Source organism: Corythoichthys intestinalis, chromosome 10 (genome assembly GCF_030265065.1).
Source record: "Corythoichthys intestinalis isolate RoL2023-P3 chromosome 10, ASM3026506v1, whole genome shotgun sequence".
NCBI lineage: Eukaryota > Metazoa > Chordata > Actinopteri > Syngnathiformes > Syngnathidae > Corythoichthys > Corythoichthys intestinalis.
Genome location: NC_080404.1, coordinates 31,213,336 through 31,231,715, shown reverse-complemented (window position 1 = coordinate 31,231,715; position 18,380 = coordinate 31,213,336). Strand labels below are relative to the sequence as shown.

The window sequence follows — 18,380 nt, the reverse complement described above, 5'->3', positions numbered from 1 at the left end:
GGGGGAAACCCAAAAACTGGTCTTGAGAGGCTGGGCAAAAGAACTAGTTTTGTTGAGATCAAAAGAATACAAACCTTGATCATCACTTCTTTAAGAACTCTGGATGAGTCTCCGCGGTTCACATTAAAGAGGCCTTTCAGTGTATGGCTCCTTTCGAGGAAGTAATCGGACTGGTGAAGTACAAGGGGGTCCTCAGATTGCCAGGGTCTTCATTTACAATATTTCCAGACCATGCAAAGCCTTAGTATGCATGATCAGATGAAGTTGCAAAATGGAAAAAGACAGGTTTTATTTATTTATTTATTTTACTTTTTTGATATGGACAAAAAAGCACGATGGAAATGACCATTTGGCTGGAGCAGAGCCGTTCCTGACCAATTTGGTACCCTAGGCAACATATTTCCTGGTGCCCCCCCCACACCCCCTTCCTACCCTGCAACAATAGCAATTTTCACCATAATTATTTAAAATCACTTTATAATTCTTCCTCCACTGTCATTCTGTGTGTGGGAAGGTACCTGGACTTGGTGCTGATGTGGATAGGGTGGCTGTAAAAGATGGCCCGGGATGTACAGAGGTGGAAGGAAAATATTTCTGAAGAGCATCTACAAAGAGAAGAAAGTGGGATGTTACATTATATTAGTCAAATAGCTGTTTTTGATCGTGAAACCATGACATAACAATACAGTGTCTTGCAAAAGTATTCGGCCCCCTTGAACCTTGCAACCTTTCGCCACATTTCAGGCTTCAAACATAAAGATATAAAATTTTAATTTTTTGTCAAGAATCAACAACAAGTGGGACACAATCGTGAAGTGGAACAAAATTTATTGGATAATTTAAACTTTTTTAACAAATAAAAAACTGAAAAGTGGGGCGTGCAATATTATTCGGCCCCCTTGCGTTAATACTTTGTAGCGCCACCTTTTGCTCCAATTAAAGCTGCAAGTCGCTTGGGGTATGTTTGTATCAGTTTTGCACATCGAGAGACTGACATTCTTGCCCATTCTTCCTTGCAAAACAGCTCGAGCTCAGTGAGGTAGGTAGTGTTTGTGAACAGCAGTCTTCAGCTCTTTCCACAGATTCTCGATTGGATTCAGGTCTGGACTTTGACTTGGCCATTCTAACACCTGGATACGTTTATTTTTTAACCATTCCATTGTAGATTTGGCTTCCTGTTTTGGATCATTGTCCTGTTGGAAGATAAATCTCCGTCCGTCTCAGGTCTTGTGCAGATACCAACAGGTTTTCTTCCAGAATGTTCCTGTATTTGGCTGCATCCATCTTCCCTTCAATTTTAACCATCTTCCCTGTCCCTGCTGAAGAAAAGCAGGCCCAAACCATGATGCTGCCACCACCATGTTTGACAGTGGGGATGGTGTGTTCAGGGTGATGAGCTGTGTTGCTTTTACGCCAAACATATCGTTTTGCATTGTGGCCAAAAAGTTCAATTTTGGTTTCATCTGACCAGAGCACCTTCTTCCACATATTTGGTGTGTCTCCCAGGTGGCTTGTGGCAAACTTTAAACGAGACTTTTTATGGATATCTTTGAGAAATGGCTTTCTTCTTGCCACTCTTCCATAAAGGCCAGATTTGTGCAGCGTACGACTGATTGTTGTCCTATGGACAGACTCTCCCACCTCAGCTGTAGATCTCTGCAGTTGATCCAGAGTGATCATGGGCCTCTTGGCTGCATCTCTGATCAGTTTTCTCCTTGTTTGAGAAGAAAGTTTGGAAGGACGGCCGGGTCTTGGTAGATTTGCAGTGGTCTGATGCTCCTTCCATTTCAATATGATGGCTTGCACAGTGCTCCTTGAGATGTTTAAAGCTTGGGAAATCTTTTTGTATCCAAATCCGGCTTTAAACTTCTCCACACCAGTATCTCGGACCTGCTTGGTGTGTTCCTTGGTTTTCATAATGCTCTCTGCACTTTAAACAGAACCCTGAGACTATCATAGAGCAGGTGCATTTATACGGAGACTTGATTAACCACATTTGGATTCTATTTATCATCATCGGTCATTTAGGACAACATTGGATCATTCAGAGATCCTCACTGAACTTCTGGAGTGAGTTTGCTGCACTGAAAGTAAAGGGGCCGAATAATATTGCACGCCCCACTTTTCAGTTTTTTATTTGTTAAAAAAGTTTCAATTATCCAATAACTGTTGTTCCACTTCACGATTGTGTCCCACCTGTTGTTAATTCTTGACAAAAATTTAAATTTCATATCTTTATGTTTGAAGCCTGAAATGTGGCGAAAGGTTGCAAGATTCAAGGGGGCCGAATACTTTTGCAAGGCACTGTACCTGGCTCAATCAGGTGTTCGGATCCCGGCCACTAACTTTCATGGGCGAGGTTGACAAATAAATTACATGACTGGAATTGCCATTTTAACGAATTGATGACACATTTAATAACAAATATTTGCATGTAAATCCATGGCATTTTTAGTCTCCCATACCACAGACCTATGAAATTATGAATTGCATATTTAATGGTGTATTATTTATTTAACTTTGGCACTTTTAGGCAAGGCAAATTTTCTTTGAATTGTACAATTAAACACGAGGTAAAAGTGCTTCACTTCACATGAAAATCAGCAAGACACAATTTTAGTCCCCCATACACTTTGTCCAACTTTCTCTAAAATGGGAGGGGAGTAAATTTTACTGATACTAATCCACAGCTGGCTAAACACTGACAATATTTCTAAAAAAAACAGGTTTGGCTAATGATACAGTATAATTTAGCTTTAGCAGTATGTCATCTAAACCCTTAGAAAAAAAAGTTTGTCTCATCACAACAAACCTGTCTTTCGCATTTATACTACTTTCTTCATCTTTCTAAAATATGACCCAGAGGGCTTATGTCTTTTCATGACATCGTCACCATAACGCCGTTCAATTGCGGAGGCTAAAAATAACATCTTCAAGTAGCTCGCTGGTCTGGGATTGGGGGCGAGTGAGATTAGAGACTGTGGTGAAATTACCGCATCAAAGGAAACACTGAAATGGGCAGAAGGCGCATTAGAAAAATGATTTCATCATTATTTAAAGACCTATTACTATATGTATTGTTCTTTTGGTCTATTGTATTTTTTTTTTTTTAATGCTGTCATCAAATATTATTTGAACATTTTTCTTGATGCCCTTTTGAAAGATTCAACGCCCCTAGCATTTGCCTAGCTTGCCTTATGGACGCACAGGTCTTGGCTGGAGATAAACGCCCAATCCTTTTGGACTGGGAGAGCTGGCATGGAATGGTCACTGCTCTCCCAATTCAAATCGATTGGACGTCTAGTACAGTCAATGGGAGTCAGTAAGTTAAGAAGCAGGTTTATTATGAATAATGAACTGATATAGAAAAAGAGATCATAAAGTTAATTTTGTCATGGTTTATAAACAAAAAGTGTATACAATTGTTATACGATTAGTTAAATAAAAAATAGTGAATGCCGATACAATTAAAGGCCTATTTACTCGATTCGATACCAATCCAGTGGCTTTATGTCATCTTCCTGTTTAGACGTTCAAATTTGGTTGCTTTGCTTTTTGCTTGAGAAGTTGTACAAAGCATGGAGGTGCTATCAGATGTTGCATGAAGTGAAAATATAAACTATTCAAAGGAATGTTAGCACTGGACTATTCCAGTACATCCATCCATTTCCGCTTTAGGACTCCAGGCATGAGACTCAAGAAAACGCACGCATGTGAAGATAAAGGACACCTGGGGTGAATAAGACTGAAGAGGGCTCCCATATTCTGCGCTCCCTCGTTGCTTTAACCCCTTTTATGTCTCAAGTGCCACGAACTGGGCAAAATATATTAGTGGCCCTTTAGAAATACAATCATCCTATCTAAGGTTTTGTTCAGGTAATGCGCAGGAGCACACCTAACAATGGCCAAACATCCCCATGAAAAGCATTGTGCCTTGTGTACAAATGGACACTTGTTTATTTCATCGCACACTTTTCATCTATATGGAAATGAAATGATGCACTCTCCAGCCTTTTTTGCTTGTTTGTGTTGTCCAGCAAGGACAATGAAAGGAAATAAGAATTGCCCGTGCACGCACGCAACTTTTGTCAAGGCAGCTTTTGTGACATGATGGTAGTCCAAAGAAAACAGGAGTGAGATGTGACGTGTCATTGACAGCCGCAATTCCTATTTGAGGGACCTTTTTAGAGTGCAGTTGCCACATCTGTGCTTATGTGTAAGTTGAACGAAAAGTGGAATTTGGGTGTGCCCAACCCAGGTGCACTGAGATAAGTAAACTAACTCTGCAATGGATATGTTAAATACTTTATTTGTATACTCTTGCTATTGTTTTTCTGTTGGACAATCTAAGTAACTGTCCGCAATTAGTGTTGCAGAAAGTTCTACTTTGCAAAAATGAATGTTGACCATTTTCGGTAATGTTTGGATTTATATTCTGCTGTCTTTTACCTCATCTAATCTGCCACTGATGGTAATAGACTTCCGATCTATTTGCAACGCCAAATTCCTGAAAAATAGGCTTTCACTTTTCTGATTTTCTGGTATATATTTATCAATAATAGACCCTACCCACGTGACGTCACAACTCCTTCCTCCTGACTGGTGCCGCCCAATTGTCCGTCAACACATCATGTTTACCTGTTATGGCTACGTACATTCCTCCTATTTATGACGTGTTTTTCTGCTCATTAACATTAATAATCAAAATGGTGAAGGCGTGTGTGGCTGTCGGTTGCAATAACAGAGAAGATAGACGGAGAAGACGGAGAGACTTGAAGTTCTACCGGATTCCGAGAGACCCGGAGAGAAGAGAGCGAGATGGGCTGCTGCAATTTGACGAAAAAACTGGGCTCCAAACGATTACCACAGATTATGTAGTAGTCATTTTATATCTGGTAAGATGCATTTAATATATATTTAGAGGGTTTTGGGCTGACAACCACAATTAAGATCATTGCTAGGCTAATCGCCGACAACATACACGTATGTATGTAGTGAGAGTGCTATCGCTAAACCATATAAACATTAAAAGCCTTAACTCCATTGACAAACGACATGAAATACATTAGACTTGACAGTGGATGTTAGCAATAACAAAAGATTTTGAATTGAAAATTTCGTAACTCACCTTTCCAAGCACAAGATAGATTCCTGCCGAATTTTCGTGGACGAGGACCTGTTTCACCCAACCAGCAACGAAGTATTTATAAGCCTCCAAGCTCTTAAAGTTTTTCAAACTTTCGTGAGAATAGGCTGATTTTGTGTGGACAAGATAATTGTACATATCAGGGTAGCTAGCAGATGTCAGGCAAATACGGCGGAGACAGCGGGTCGAAAAACATCGATTTAGGCATCAAATATGGATCTGGCGAATGGATAAACTGAAGCTTTTCCACATAACGCCTTTTATGCAACGCATCAAGTGAGTTTACGGCATCCGAAAGCACCGGGTCTTCCATGAAATGCATTATAAATTGCTCGATCAATTGAGACCATTGATAATACAGACACAAAATGACGGACAAGGGGGCGGAACCATACAGCGAGCACGTGATTTTGTGACGTCGGTGGGTAGGGTCTATAGGTTAGTAAACTTTCAAAGGTTAGGTTCATACTGCAGGTCGTAATGCACAAATCCGATTTTTCCGTGTTTTTCCGACTCGAGTGAGGCATTAACTTGACGGTCTGAACGGTAAAAGTTGCATAGCAGTGGAACATTTCAAATCATATGGTTCAAATCCGATCCTTTCCACATTTTTCCAGAATGTGGCGGCGGTCTGAACTGTGAAGCCCCCCAAATCGGAATTCATGCAGCAATTACATCAGCAAAGAGTGAGAGCAACTTCATCAAGACGGCAGCAATGTAGCTGTTCAATAGTGTGAGCGCCGAGCTTGAACTGCGCTTTTACTACGAAGGAGGCTGGCTTGACCACAGTCATAAAAAAAAAATTAAATAAAGAAATTGATGAGCTTGATAATGCTCAGTTTATCTATACACCAAATGAGCAATATTTCAGTATTGCTTACATGGCCGAATCGGGGCAAACTGACACACACACATAAGGCTTACAGTTGTGGTCAAAAGTTTACATACACTTGTGAAGAAGATAATGTCATGGCCCTCTTGAGTTTCCAGTTATTTCTACAACTCTGATTTTTCTCTGATAAAGTGATTGGAACAGATACTTCTTTGTCACAAAAAACATGAAGTTTGGTTCTTTTATGACTTTATTATGGGTGAACAGAAAAAAGTGATCAAATCTGCTGGGTCAAAAATATACATACAGCAGCGCTAATATTTGGTAACATGTCCCTTGGCCATTTTCACTTCAATTAGGTGCTTTTAGTAGCCATCCACAAGCTTCTGGCAAGCTTCTGGTTGAATCTTTGACCACTCCTCTTGACAGAATTGGTGCAGTTCAGTTAATTTGATGGCTTTCTGACATAAACATGTTTCTTCAGCATTGTCCACAAGTTCTCAATAGGGTTTAAGTCAGGACTTTGGGAAGGCAATTCGAAAACCTTAATTCTAGGCTGATTTAGCCATTCCATTACCACTTTTGATGTGTGTTTGGGGTCATTATCCTGTTGGAACACCCAACTGCGCCCAAGACCCAATCTTCAGGCTGATGACGTTAGGTTATCTTGAATAATTTGAAGGTAATCCTCCTTCTTCATTATCCCATTTACTCTCTGTAAAGCACCAGTTCCATTGGCAGCAAAACAGCCCCACAGCATAATACTACCACCACCGTGCTTGACGGTAGGCATGGTGTACTTGGGGTTAAAGGCCTCACCTTTTCTCCTCCAAACATATTGCTGGGCATTGTGGCCAAACAGCTCGATTTTTGTTTCGTCTGACCACAAAACCTTCCTCCAGAAGGTCTTATCTTTGTCCATGTGATCAGCAGCAAACTTCAGCTGATTTTGGAGCAAGGGCTTCCTTCTTGCACGGCAGCCTCTCAGTCCATGGAGACGCAAAACACGCTTGACTGTGGACACTGACACCTGTGTTCCAGCAGCTTCTAATTCTTGGCAGATCTGCTTTTTGGTGATTCTCGGTTGAATCTTCACCCTCCTGACCAATTTTCTCTCAGCAGCAGGTGATAGCTTGCGTTTTCTTCCTGATCGTGGCAGTGAAAAAACAGTGCCATGCACTTTATACTTACAAACAATGGTTTGCACTGTTGCTCTTGGGACCTGCAGCTGCTTTGAAATGGCTCCAAGTGACTTTCCTGATTTGTTCAAGTCAATGATTCGCTTTTTCAGATCCATATATGTGTATTTTTGATCCAGCAGATTTGATCACTTTTTCTGTTAACCCATAATAAAGTCATAAAAGAACCAAACTTCATGAATGTTTTTTGTGACAAAGTATCTGTTCCAATCACTCTATTGGAGTTGTAGAAATAACTGGAAACTCAAGAGAGCCATGACATTATGTTCTTCACAAGTGTATGTAAACTTTTGACCACAACTGTATGTGTGTTTGTCATGTTCGCACAGTGTGTAGTTACTTGTTTTGATGCTTCTGCACATGCAGGTCAGTTTGCTCAGCGCATGTCGGACTGCGAATTAGTGCACATCTGTAATACTTGAATGGGCTCAATGCAGAAAGGCAGTCTTAACGGACACTCTTATTTAACATCTGTATGCTTCCCTTAGGTCAGATAATGGAACAGTATGACATCTCCTATCACGCCTATGCAGATGACACACAACTGTACATTTCTGTGTCCCCACATGATTATAGTCCCTTAGTCTCCCTGAGTAAATGCATTCATCAAATCAATGAATGGATGTGCCAGAATTTTCTCCAGTTAAATGTGGAGAAGACAGAGGTGATCATTTTTGGGCCAAAAAAGGAAAGGTCAAAGATAAGCAGGCAACTTAGCACAATGTCACTTACAGCTACAAATCAAGTCAGAAACCTTGGCGTAATTATTGACTCAGACCTAAAATTTGATAGCCATCTTAAATCCGTCACTAAATCTGCTTATTACCACCTAAAAAATATAACCAGAATTAAGGGGCTTCTGAATCAACAAGACATGGAAAAACTTATGCATGCATTCATTTTCAGCAGATTGGACTATTGCAACGGTATATTTACGGGTCTTGATAAAAAATCAGTCAGGAAGCTGCAGCTAGTACAGAATGCTGCAGCCAGAGTCCTCACAAATACAAGGAAGCTGACCACATTACACCGGTTTTGAAATCGCTACACTGGCTTCCAGTGAGTCAAATGATAGACTATAAAATACTACTGCTCGTCTATAAAACACTTAATGGCCTTGGACCAAAATACATGCTTGATTTGTTAGATTCCTATGAGACATCTAGACCCCTAAAGTCGTCTGGAACCGGTCTCCTGCATGTTCCAAGAACAAGAACCTGATGCAGCATTTAGTTATTATGCTCCTCACCTCTGGAACAAGTTACCTGAACGTCTGAAGTATGCTCAAACTGTTAGCTCTTCTAAATCAGGGCTAAAAACGCTTTTGTTTAGCACTGCATATCCATAACTGTCTATATATTTCAATCTACTTGCTTTCTATTCCTCTTGTGCTTATCTCCATTGCTGATTTCAATTATTATTAGTAGTAGTAGTTTTTGTTTTATTTTTATTTATTTATTTTTATTGTATTTGTAATTAAATGCGATTTTTATGCATAATTTTATTTTCGATTTTGATTGTCTTGGTTTTTACGTTGTATTGATTTAAATGTGATTTTTATGATCTTCATGTGATGTAAAGCCCTTTGAATTGCCTTGTGTTGAATTGTGCTATATAAATAAATGCCTTGCCAAAAAAAAACAGATATGACAAAAAAAAAAAAAAAAAAAAAAAAAAAAAAAAAAAAAAAGGAATTGTGCATTAAGACCTGCAGGATGAACGCTTTGAATTAACATTTGAATTACATGATTTTGTTTTGTTTTTTCTTTTGTTTTGTTGTTGTTGTTTTTTTCTTACAATACTTGGTTTTATCACAGTAACAGGGTTGCAAATACTAATGTTAGCCATTGTTGTTTTTGGCAGCTGTTAATTTTCGTCTTAGTCTTTAGAATGTTAATACGTATTAGTCTCATTCATATTTTAGTCATCTCAAAATGTGTTTGTCTTCGTCTAGTTTTGGTTGACTAATTTCGTCTAGTTTTCGACGCTTATGAAAAATGTTTTCCTCTGTAAAATTAAAATGATTTACTCCCAAACAAAATAAAAGTTTACAACTGTTTCGAATGAACACTGACAGAAGAGCACATATTGTAGAGTCTATCTACGAGGGCAATGCCAACTTGATGATAATACACACTCTGCAGGAAAACAATGTGTTTTCAATCAACTATACCTACCTATACGCCACGAACGGTAAGTAAAAAAAAGTTGTCTGAGAATTTAAGAGGCTGCTCGCCATTAGCATTAGCCTACTACTATACCAAATGCTATAGTATATAGCGAATGTTTTTTTCAGGAGTAGTAGGTAGCTGATCATCTAGCTATTACAACTAACCAAGAAGGCTCAATTTTGTATAAAAGTCTTCTTCTTTTAACCTTTCGGCTTTTCCCTTCAGGGGTCGCCACAGCAAATCAGTTGTCTCCATCTCACCCTGTCATCTGCATCCTCTGCTCTGACACCAACTGCGTACTTTTAAGGGGAAAAATATATGTCCTATTCTGATCATATTCATAACAGGGTTGCATGAGGTGGAAAGAAAACTGATGATGTCAAGTCCAGCGTATCACATAATTCACGGTTTTCTTCTTTCATTTTCTTTGTCTGTTGCCTATCGAAAGAACCACTCCAAATTCTTGCGAGACATATTTCAGTCTATAATGACGAATAAAATGTTTTTGATTTAATCCCGTATTGCAATAATTTACAAAATAACACAGTGGTTTACTTCAATATTTGATTTGATCTAACAGGTCCAATTTTGTGTTAATTTTGTGTCTCTGCAGGTGCAAAAAACTGATGGAAAGGTGGACAAGTGACTTTCGGCTTCATCTCCACCATCCTCGCTCGTACTTCCGGCCTCCGTTGAGAGGACAATGGGTGCCTTGTCAGCAGGTCGGTGCCCAATGCCACTGGAAGTCAAGGCGGGGAGAATTAGGTAAGGGGGCAGGAACAGAGCTCCCCAAATAAAAGGTAACGAGGGAAAACCAATCCCACAAGGAATTATCCTGACACTGGAGACAGTGTTCAGTAGACAGCAGATCAATGGCTCTCTCCCGGGAGAAGGAAGCCAGGAGGAGGGGAAGCAGGATATTGGCCAAAAAAGTGTGCCGCACTGTTTCCAAATTGCACCCCCCACACACACACACTAACACACACAAAAAATGTCACAGAGGGTCCTGTTACCTGTTCAGATGTTTGAGCTTCAATGTCCACTTGTCTATTTGCTAGCTAGAGTTATCTTACCACACCTTACAAGGATTCCCCTTTCCTAACACAGATTGCAATCAAATAAACTCGTACGACAAGTGTCTGTCCTTATCAGTTAGGTTGGCCACAATTAGGATTTCCAACTCCCTGCAAAATAAATAAATAAATAAATAAGGGACACCTCATTGGTGGAGCCGGTCGGCCTGATAGCTGTCACCCTTTAATTATTATTTTTTGTATGTGAAAAGTGACTTTTTTTGTTACAATTATAATATGATAATTTTACTCAAAACTGAATTAGGAACATATTTGAGTTACCGGTATATAAACACATGGAAAAACAATAATTATCAGCCATAGACTTCACTATCAGTTGACGAGACAGCTCCAACAGACATTGTGCCACGGCTTCCCGTAGGGGGCCGGGCCAGGCAGAGCATCTTGGCAGCTTTCACTGCAATAAACTCAAACACACGCTGCGTTCTAACGCTGGATTAAGGTGGAAACAGGAAAAAAAATTTTGTGCATACAAACAGGCAGGAGTGTCGCAAGAGTGATTTGGTCGAGGATTCAAGGTAATTATTATACTGTATAAAATAGCACAGTGCATGCACTTTGAAACATTGTAAAAAAAAAAAAAAAAAAAAAAAGTAAAAATTTTGTGTCACTTTAACTTGAAATATTCACGTAAAATGAATAACTGCTCAATTTTTTTTTTTGCTTTTAACAAAGAATCCAGACTGTTTTACGTTCATATCTAAGAAATTCTGGGATTTACGTGTTTAATTACAAGAATTTTCAACTTGAAAAGCTCCTTGTTTTGTGATGGCCACCATGTTAGATTTCGTATCTATACACAATAGTTTAACTTTACATTCAAATAATCAGGTAATTTTCAGCCAACTGCCAGTTTTTTTGAAAAAAAAAAAAAGTAATTTAGACATTTCTGCGCCCATACCAAAAAAAAAAAACGTTCGGCTTTTACGTGTTTTATTTCATGTAACATTTCAATCTAAAACAGCAATAGTGATATTGGAATTCAACATAAAAAAATGGTGATTGTATATTGAAAAATGCAAAAATTTCCCTTTGTTGAGTAAAATTATTCTTATTAAACATTCTGCATGCTTCCCTCAAGTATTAAGTTTCTGATGTGAAAATTGAGTGATTTATTAGCTGTTGAAAACTTTTCCATTTTGAGCAAAAACTTATTATGTTAAATATTTCTATTGATCCTGTAAAAATAGGTGATTATCCCTGCATTTGGTGATATTTTTTGGTGCTTCTAGCGTAAAATCTGAGAATTTTATAGCCATTTTAAGTGTTGTTATACATATATAAAAAAATAATCAGAATTTTATTAGGGAACGACTTTGAATTTTTTGATGCCGCTTCTCATGCAGACTTATATATGCCTAAGGGAGGTGCCTGTTTTGGTTTTAGGTTGCTAGCAGCTTTAGTTTTGAAAATATTTGATTTTTAGGTTTTGAAAATAGGCCCCCTACGAATCGGCCCCGTTTCCCTTGTCAGGCTCAATAGTTCAAGCCCATGCCCCGGCTTTTCTGTGTTGAGTTTGCGTGTTGTCCCTGTGCCTGAGTTTTCTCCTGATATTCCGGGTTCATCCAACATCCCAAAAACATGGATGAGAGGCTGAATGAACATCCAAATTGTACATATGTCTGAGTGTGTGGTTGAGTAATTGTTTGTGCTCTGCAATTGGTTGGCAACCAATTCAGGGCGTAGCCTGCCTACTGTCCATAGTGAGCTCCAGCACCCGTGCGAGGAGAAACGGCACGGAATATGAATGAATAAATAAACTGTAACACATGGGATTAAAAAGTTATTAAATTCCCATTATATTGTTACAATATATTCATAAATATATTTCATTTCAATTATGATAAATATACATGTATAAAATGTATGTGTTACGATGGTATTTATGTATTTGTTATTTAATACTAATTTGCACATTTGTTTTTGTATATCAAAAGTAATAACATCAAACAATATTAATACAATAATATTGAAATACTAAAAATAAAAACCTTTTGGGTTCTTGTTTTTTTCCTTAAGTAACACTACTTATATAAATATGCAGTACTACATATAGTCATATTTACATGAAAAATAAAATATTCATAATAGTGTTTTATTATGATTGCTATAACAATAACAGAAATAACATTAAATATAAAAATACTATTGTTATTTCTATTTTATAACAAAATATTATTAGCAGCTGTAAAATATTACAAAACAGACCAATGCAGTGCAGTTTGACACAAATGCTTTAATCTCATTCATGAACAAATTGTTATTAACCCTCAAAATAACTATTGAGAACAGGACTTGACTCGAGGCAGGACTTTCTTGATAAAAAAGGTATTTATTACTATACACGGCGGGATATTTAACCAAAATTCACTCCACTAGGGAGGACAAAAACGCTATCAAAAACACTAAGTAGCAAACAATCTCAAATGGTTTACAAATTTCTTGAGGATCAAGATTCACATTAAAAGAAATCTTTGGCTGTGGACAAAAGCTGGCCGGTCAACTGATAGTGAAGTCTACAGTATGTATCAGTAATGTATTTTTAATAAAAAATATACTAGTTACATTTGTTTTGCTAAATTTAAAATTGTATAATTTAACTTAATCTGGGGACGGGTCGCAGGGGCAGCAGCTTTAGCGCGGAAGCCAGACTTCCCTCTCCCCAGCCACTTCAACCAACTCCTCCGGCTGGATCCCAGGGCATTACCAGGCCAGCCGAGAGACAGTCTCTCCAGCGTGTCCTGGGTCGTCCCCGGGGCCTCCCGCTAATGACACATACCTGGAACACCTCTCTAGGGAGGTGTCCAGGAGGCATCTGAACCAGATCCCCTAGCCACCTTAGCTGGCTTCTCACAACGCGGAGGAGTAGCGGCTGGACCCTTAGTCCCTCCCGGAAGACTGAATTTCTCACCCTAACGGACAAAGCATGGCTCAAACGACTCCTTATGATGACAAAAATAAGTGGAATCAGTTTTCCCTTCTCCGGACGCGGGTTCCCATGGGCTCACCACCTGTGGGAGGGGCCAAAGAGGCCAACTCACTATGCTGGGGGGCTTAGTGAGCCAAAGGCAGAGGTCTTGGCGGTCAGACCCCGAGCTACTGAAGCTGACACCGACGTTTTTTTTTTTTTTTTTTTTTTTTTTTCAAAGTGCAAACAAACTCTCAGGTAAAGTTTTTTTTTTTTTTTTTTTAACTATTTAGGTGCGTTCAAAGTCCCCTCAGCAATAACATTTTTGCAAATGATTACTCCAAATACAGTGGTACCTCTACATACGAAGTTAATTCGTTCCAGCACCTTGTTTGTAAGTCGAAATGGTCGTATGTCAAGCAGGATTTTCCCATAATAATACATTATAATTCCATTAATTCGTTCCAGAGCCCAAAAACCTAACACTAAATACTTAATCAATACTGCTGGTACTATTACAAATGGCAATTACACATAGCAAAACAGATAAATTATACATGAAAATAGAATAATAATATAATAATACTAATTATTCCTGTCATAATGTAACAAATCGGGTTCTAATGTGGCGGACGTTTTATGCTGTACCTGAATGCACCGCCTGGCTGACGTGTCAGAGAGAGTGTTGCGGTTGAGAGTTTACGTTCTCTTTTAATGTTTTGTTGCTGGCGTCAACTGTGGCAGACAGTAGGCGTGTTGTGTTGCGCAAGTTGATGGAATTAATGATTAGAAACCTGACGAAGCTGGCGATTTCTTTAGCGATGTTACCACAACAACAATTGTCACCTTAACTTATAAAGACTGGCGAGGAGGACCGTGGAGATCGTAGATATTCTACGGCTGTATTGTTGCATGAACTTGCAGCACTTATGGATGCGCACCCCAGCTTACATTTTCCTATCATTTGCATCTTCATTTCAATGGTAAGCATCACCTTTTTCCTTGTTTCACCACCTGTACCAACCTTTTAGAAACCTGTGTTGATTTCTCTCACAAGAAAATGCGGCATGCGTTCGTCTGCAGTGCTGTCATGTCGTCGTATCTCGAGCATGTTGTCGGATGTAGAAACAAACGGGGAGGCAAATTTTACATCAGATGTTGAAAAGATCCTCCGTCATAGCGATCGTATGTAGAGGTACTACTGTATAATGAATTTACAGAACACAAAAATCTAGTGAAAATAGTTGAGAAGAAAAAGAAAACAAATGATCATCATTTTGAACATGTTTTTTAGTCTCGCTTCACTCAGACCTCTTTTCTCATCTGCTCATTGGTTAAAAAGCAGGATAGGCGGGGGAATGCGCTTCCCTGCATATCCTTTTTATGCAAGACACCATACCAGTATTTGTTCGTTCTACAAATAAGACACTATTTTCGAGTTTGAGGATAATAAGGGTACAAGCGCATCCCTTGAAGGCTCAATAAGGGACGCATACTTTTGCTTCTGAATACAGGACAATTCTGTTTTTCAAGGGACAGTTGGCAACCCACAATAGAAAGTACAATGTCGGGGGCCATTAGCATTGATGCACACACTACCTTCTCCAGCTAGTACTACTAGTGGAACAAGTATTGTACAGCAGACTCCCATTTATTATAGGAAATGGTTTCCAAATAATGGACACAAACCATGATACAAAAAACCATATTAAAACATAATTTAACAGTTTCAAACAATAGCATTCACACCTCACAGGTGGGCAGGTGTGACATTGGGGAGTCTGCGCCAGTACCTGGGCATAAACTCATTGTATTCAACTTTTTAACGAAGACAGAGGTTCTCACTTCCCACATGCAAAGCAACGGCAGTCAGCCAGACACTAATTATTCTCACTCTACTCACATTTTCATCACTTATAGCTTCAAATATATTTAGAAACAAATCATGAAAATAACTTTACAGGATCTTTAAAGGCTCTTTCTGAATTTTATAAGAGCAAAGGGTACATTACACTTTAAAGTAATCCTTGTTCCCCCACTAACCGCTATGTTCTTCCCACTCCTGATATGCTCTGCCACTGCGCTGCGTTACGAGCAAATGTCAGCGTCGGGCGTCTTTTGAACAAGCGGCATATTGATCCGCTCCCTTTGTGCCACCTTGTGAGCCTTTCGCTAATTAGCGTCGTCCATTAGCGAGGTTGCCCATTAAGAGTCAACGCTCCTGTTCTTTTCAGCAAACACTCATTTGGCCTGGGTTTTTCTTCTTTCAAAGGCATAACAAGGGAATGGAGGAATATATGTGCTAAAACGCGGGATGCATAAAGTGGGTGTTTAAATGTATTAAATAAAGGCTTGTAGATTTAATTAACACCCCAGATAGCTGGCGGCTTTGTTCCCGTGCGGCAAATGATCATTTTTAGCAAAAGACCACAGCTATCACTTTGACTTGACTGTTAAAGAGGTGCTTTGCAGACACCATGCACAGTCTTTTTTGAATGATTATTCTTTTCAAAGCTGCAAATGCGCAACTTCTCTTAGTCCACTTCGCAACTATACAGACTGGCTTTATCCATCTTGGGTTTTCTAGGTTTTAGTTAATGTGTCAGCGCCTTGTGAATGTGCTCATTTTGTATTTGCGTATGCATTTGTCCTTTTCAGCCGCTGTGGGTGACAGCTAGTTCAGGCACTCAAACGCAGACAAACAGAATAAACCGACTAGTTGTTAGTTACACTTTAATGGTCACAACCATTAAATGCACTCATTTATTTTGGTTTTATACGGTACAATACGTTAACCTAAAAAGTGTGGAGGGGTTTTTTTTGGGAGGGGAGGATGCTAAAAAAAGATTTGTGGCGTTTCAAATCATTTAAATGTGAGCAATTTCATTGAAATACAAGTCAATAGACTTACAAAATTGGTTATAGAATGACTTCAACTCAAACGTGATGGATATATTTGTTAAATGTATGTATTTGTTAAATTGCAAAAAAAAAAAAAAAATCTGTGTGCCATTTCATCAGTGTCAGGCAGAATCCCCTGCTGTCCAAATATGTTAGAATTTCCCCCACATTTTTCTACTCCTGGCCTTTCTCCAAATGATCTGAATAATCTCAATTTGAAATATTAAAAATTGTTTGAAAATTGCTGGAAAAACAAAACATACATACAGTGTATAGCATTAGCTTAACTGAACACTACCTGTCAAAGAAGTGTGGTACAACTAATGCATGGTAGCCCCGCACAATTTTTAGACCTTAATATTGAAAACTGTTTTGTTGCAAATTCATAACATAATGCTTAATTTTAAATGTGTGAATTTGTGTTCTCATTGTTTGGAAAAGTGATAGAAGCACTTGAAGATGACAGTGTTTGCTTTCTCAAACAAGATTATATTTGGTTGATTGACAGCGAAGTAGCGCTTTTGGAGATGCCAAATCACAAATTACAAAATTCTACCTTGATCCGATTCTGTTTGACTACACCAGTACTTCTGAAATAGCAGGGATAGGGTTACCTAACCCTAAACCCTAACCAAAGCAATGCCGGGGGAGGCGCATGTGACCTCGGGGAACATACTTTTTTTGCCGTACTAGAATTACGTGTAATTGCACATCCACATCCATCCAGTGGTTCTGTCATTTTCCAAACCAAGAGCACACAGCAAAGAGCATTGGAGATATGAAGAGCTAAAACGAGGAAATATGACAAAGCATAAGTAATGTTTGACTTTTGGCTTTGACTTTTAACTAGGGGTGTGACAAAATATCGAAATGGTGCTATATTGTGATACTTTGTTATCGATAGGTTATTGATATGCTCCTGTGAAGAATCGAGATATCGTTTTAATAAGTTGTCCAAAAAAAAAAAAAAAAAAGGCTGCTATTGACGGTGTTCGAACCCCAATCCATTTAGACTGGGAATGTTCGTTATTCAAAACCAGAGCATTCAGTCATTCGGTCCGATTTTCGTGGCATTTACAGGTCACTTGCTTTTCATTTTAGGGCATTTCCAGGTCATTTCCTGTTGAGTTTGAGTCACTGCCTATTCATTTCGGTGATTCCCAGGTCACATCCTGTTCTGTAACGCAAAATAAACAGGAAGTGACCCATAAAATACCCCAAAATCAACAGGAAGTAACCAAAAATCAACAGGTAAATGACCTTAAATGGCCCAAAATTACTCATTGCCTGGCATCGGCTGCCACTGGCGGCCATACACGTTCAGTCCGTTTGAAATGGGAGGGATGGCCCTCCCAGTTCAAATGGATTGGACGTCTACTAGTGATAAACTCATTCCAATTCACAGCAGAAGCTTGTTTTTCTGTTTTTTTGTAGAATATCCTAGAATGATTTCCTGACCAATGTATCGAAAATCGTTGTATCCCTATATTGTCAGATCATCGTTATCGTGAGCTTTGTATCGCAAATCGTATCGTATCGTGAGGTACCAAGAGGTTCCCACTCCTACTTTTAACGTAGTGGGAGATGAGCAAAGACCAGTCTGTTTACTGTGTCTAAAAATGTTTGCAGCGGACAGCACGAAACCAAATCAATCGCGTACCACACGTAACACGTCACCTTAATATTCATGACATTAGCAACTGTTGCAAGGGGGGGGTCAAACTCGCGTTTGTCCCTCATGCTGGATGCATGTACCGTAATTTCTCGACTATTGGGCGCCCCTGATTACAAACCTCACCCAGTACATTTTTAAAGGAAAAACCATTTTGTACATACATAAGCCTTTCCTGGCTATAAGCCACGTGTGCCCTCTTAGTAACATGAGATATTGACAAAGAAATACAGTTTTCAAAATTTTAATAACACACCTTAACCTTTCGTTCCAAACAGCGCCAGCAAACACGGCAGTTATATAGCAGCGGTACAACACAAATTGGGCTGGTTAAGTCTTTGTTAGCAATCTTCATCTTCCTCCTGTGCACTCAAACCATGGAAGTCTTCACCATCAGTATCGGATATGAAGACGCTCAGATACACTTCGCCACGCACCTACTCAGTCTCTCCTTCGC

At 39.1% G+C, this 18,380-nt stretch overlaps 1 protein-coding gene across 3 annotated transcripts in view; it reads left to right on the top strand.

The window, feature by feature from the left end:
- ikzf5 (IKAROS family zinc finger 5) overlaps window positions 1-18,380 on the top strand; it is a 264,268-nt gene that overhangs the window by 126,042 nt on the left and 119,846 nt on the right. The window contains exon 3 of one of the 3 annotated variants that reach the window (XM_057848802.1): window positions 9,962-10,113. In XM_057848802.1, coding sequence (XP_057704785.1) covers window positions 9,975-10,113 — 139 coding nt within the window. In that variant the 5' untranslated portion in view covers window positions 9,962-9,974. Of the gene's footprint in view, window positions 1-9,961; window positions 10,114-18,380 lie in introns of those variants that run through there. The other 2 variants (XM_057848806.1, XM_057848805.1) reach the window with 2 other exon arrangements.